Source organism: Rhincodon typus, chromosome 4 (genome assembly GCF_021869965.1).
Source record: "Rhincodon typus isolate 14 chromosome 4, sRhiTyp1.1, whole genome shotgun sequence".
In the NCBI taxonomy this organism is placed as follows: domain Eukaryota; kingdom Metazoa; phylum Chordata; class Chondrichthyes; order Orectolobiformes; family Rhincodontidae; genus Rhincodon; species Rhincodon typus.
The window spans coordinates 59,069,397-59,072,658 of record NC_063335.1 but is presented as its reverse complement, the minus strand read 5'-3'; the positions used below and the strand labels follow the sequence as shown (position 1 = coordinate 59,072,658).

At 42.1% G+C, this 3,262-nt stretch overlaps 1 protein-coding gene across 1 annotated transcript in view; it reads left to right on the top strand.

The window, feature by feature from the left end:
• Positions 1 to 1,765: 1,765 nt before the first annotated feature.
• Positions 1,766 to 3,262, top strand: part of LOC125482971 (zinc finger protein ZFPM2-like) — a 335,207-nt gene continuing 333,710 nt past the window's right edge. The window contains exon 1 of the mRNA XM_048596117.1: positions 1,766 to 2,028. Coding sequence (XP_048452074.1) covers positions 1,989 to 2,028 — 40 coding nt within the window. The 5' untranslated portion in view covers positions 1,766 to 1,988. The remainder of the gene's footprint in view (positions 2,029 to 3,262) is intronic.

The window sequence follows — 3,262 nt, the reverse complement described above, 5'->3', positions numbered from 1 at the left end:
AATGTGGAAACAGGCCCTTCGGCCCAACAAGTCCACGCCGAACCTCCGAGCATCTCACCCAGACTGATCCCCCTATAATCCACCTAATCTACACATCCCTGAACACTAGGGCAATTTAGCATGGCCAATCCACCTAACCTGCACATCCTTGGACGGTAGGAGGAAGCCGGAGCACCTGGAGGAAACCCACGCAGACACGGGGAGAATGTGCAAACTCCACACAGAATACTGCTGCTACTGCTGTAAAAAAAAAGGTGACATGGCTTGGTTTCCCTTGACTGTCCTTTATTAGGAGGATTCAGCCTGATTAAATACACAATAGGCATTTCTGAGGGCCCAAGCATCAGATGCTATGCCCCAAAATGCAGGGTATAACAGGTGTGAAAGCAGCAATCTGACAATGAGAGAGAGATAGCTAGTAAGAACTGCCGATGCTGGAGAATCTGAGATAACAAGGTGTAGAGCTGGATGAACACAGCAGGCCAAGCAGCATCAGATGAGCAGGAAAGCTGACGTTTCGGATCTGGACCCTTCTTCAGAAATTTCTGAAGAAAGGTCCAGATTTCTGAAGAAGGGTCCAGACCCGAAACGTCAGTTTTCCTGGCCCTCTAATGCTATTTGGCCTGCTGTGTTCATCCAGCTCTATACCTTTTTATCTCTTAATCCGATAATGAGTGCTGTTTTTATAAGATTTAATGTTATTTTCACCCTGAAAAATACAAATATTTCATATCCCGCCAAATATTTTCCTATTCATGTACCTATCCAAATGTCTTTTAAACGTTGTCTTTGTACCCGCATCCGCCCCATTGGCAATTCCAGGGATTTTGTCGATACAGTTGTTTTAACCCTAATTTGCAATTGTTGGTTTATCTAAAACGGCACTCCAGCAAAATCTGGCCTATCTATCGCATTGATGCGTACAAGGAAACCTAGCTAAGTGCACGGAGGAGAAGAGTAAATGGAACAAAATGTTGATAGGATGAAATGAAATATTAAGTTGGTGCAAAGCGATAAGTTGGCCAGAAAGGCCACTTTCCATGCAGTAATTTGTGTAATTCGACGCAGTGACTAAACGATGTAATTTCTCAATCTGCTTTTGTAATGTACATCGCACCATCTAATGCACTGAGAAATTAGTTACCAGTGGATAAAATAGGGACTTTTGTATATTTCTTGCAAATCAACTTTCTTCGCCTGTTATGCTTTACACAAGATGTTTTTCAATATGTTCGAAAGCTAAGATGTCTTGGTGATATAAAAAAAAATCTTTCAAAAACTTACTGGCAGTGCCACTACTGTTCCGTTTTCAAAGTTTTGCTTTGCTGTCTTACTGAAAACCATATTTCCATTGCAAGATCCCTTGGACAGACTACTTATGGGCAAGCCCTCTTAACACTATATATGTGTGTGTCCTGGGCCGAAGCAGCGCTGTGGGTTCCCTTTAAGAATTGGCACGATAACAGGAGTCAAATCCCCTTCACTCCACCAGCCGGGCTCCCATACCCGCGCTCCCCTTGCTCAATGTCTGGGACGCGGCGGTTGAGACCGAGGCTCAGCATGGCGCACATGGCAGTGGGAAAGCAGCATCAGGGAGAGCAGTGAGCAGGAGGAGGAGGAGGGGAGGGCCACTGGCAGTGGGCCGGACCCCGCCGAAAGGAGGAGGGATAGAATAGCAGCAGTTGGGGGTGGAAGGAATACACAGTTTTGCGAGTTGAGAGGAGAGAGTGTGAAGCGGCAGCGGCGCCAACAGCAGCGAGCTGAACGCAAGCGCTCTAAGGGATGAGCGTACAGAAGAAGCACTGAAACAGAGAGACAGGAGCAGCAGCATTGTTGCGGCTATTTGTGCACTCTCGTCTGTCAGTGTGTGTGCGCGCGTGCCTCTGTGCATCCGTCCCCTCTCTACCTGAGCTGGCTCCCCATCGACACACCTCTCTATGTAACGGCTGTCGATTCCTCTCAATAGCAACAGCTGGCAGGAACTGATCATGTCCCGGCGAAAGCAGAGAAATCCCAGGCAAATCAAACGTGAGTTAAAACAATCCTGTTGATGATGGCAATGTCCATTCGTGGCTATATTTTTTTTAAAAAGTATTTTATTGCCATTCCATTCTGATTTGAGTGAAAGTTTTGAGTTTCACGAGTGCTACATTGTGTCAGGCCTGGCTCGTGTAAGAACATGCTACGGAAATGTTACCGTTGTGTGTTCATTTTAACTATACCAAGGGTAGTTGAAATTATACAAACATAATTACCAAACTTGAAATTCATCGAGTTATACTGAATGGAAACTTTCTTGTCAGCGACGTTTTATGGTAAATTGTTAGACGGAAGTATTGTTTGTTCCGGCTCGTTTCATGAGAATCTCTTCGAACATACTGAAACTAGATTTCACGATCGCAGTAGTTTGTGCTTTCGGTTATTTTTGCATTTTAAAATCAGACAATAAAAGAAAAATACGCAAAAGGAAAACACGGTTTGGGGTTATCTTTAATCAAATCTTTACATGGCAGTCTCTGTTGTGTTTTCGTTCTCTATAACGTACTAAATCCTGCACTAAAGATATTGCTTTAGATTTTGTATGTCTATACCCTCGAAATATTGTTAAATGTAGACGTTTTATCATTTTTTAGATAACATGAAGTACTTAAAAACCTATACATACCTATGGGTTAACATTGCGATTTCATGTTTGGGCAGAACTTGTCACTTTTAAAGTTATGGTTAAGTCTTGAGTTGCAGGTAAACTTGATAAAGTTTCTAAAAAACAACTACTCAGTGGTGTCTGTGATACTAGAAGGAGTGAGGATGTTCTTGTAAAAGTAACTTATTTCACTCTGCCCTTGTTTTGACAATGTTGTCTTTTTGAAGTTGGATTGAAAAATACACTTTTAACTTTAACGGATGTTTATGTTTGGAAAGATTATTGAATATAATTGATGAGGGCTCGAAATCTTAATTCTTAAAGGAAAATCAATACAATCTACAAAGCATGTATTCCCACTTGTTTTTTTTTAAAAGTTCCCAGCACTGGATTTATTCCTGAGTTCAGCGCCGATACATGAGGAAGGCTGTATGGTGCGCGTACTTTTTATACGAATCATAAAATGTCTGTACCAGGCAACAAGGTTGTAAAAGCAACTAACGTAAAAACCTTTGAGTTTGTCCAGTCTACTTAATGTTTCAATTTATGTTTAAATTATCTGATCATTACTCCTAGTTATGACAGTCATTCAGAGGTCTTTAACAAACTATGGCCCGT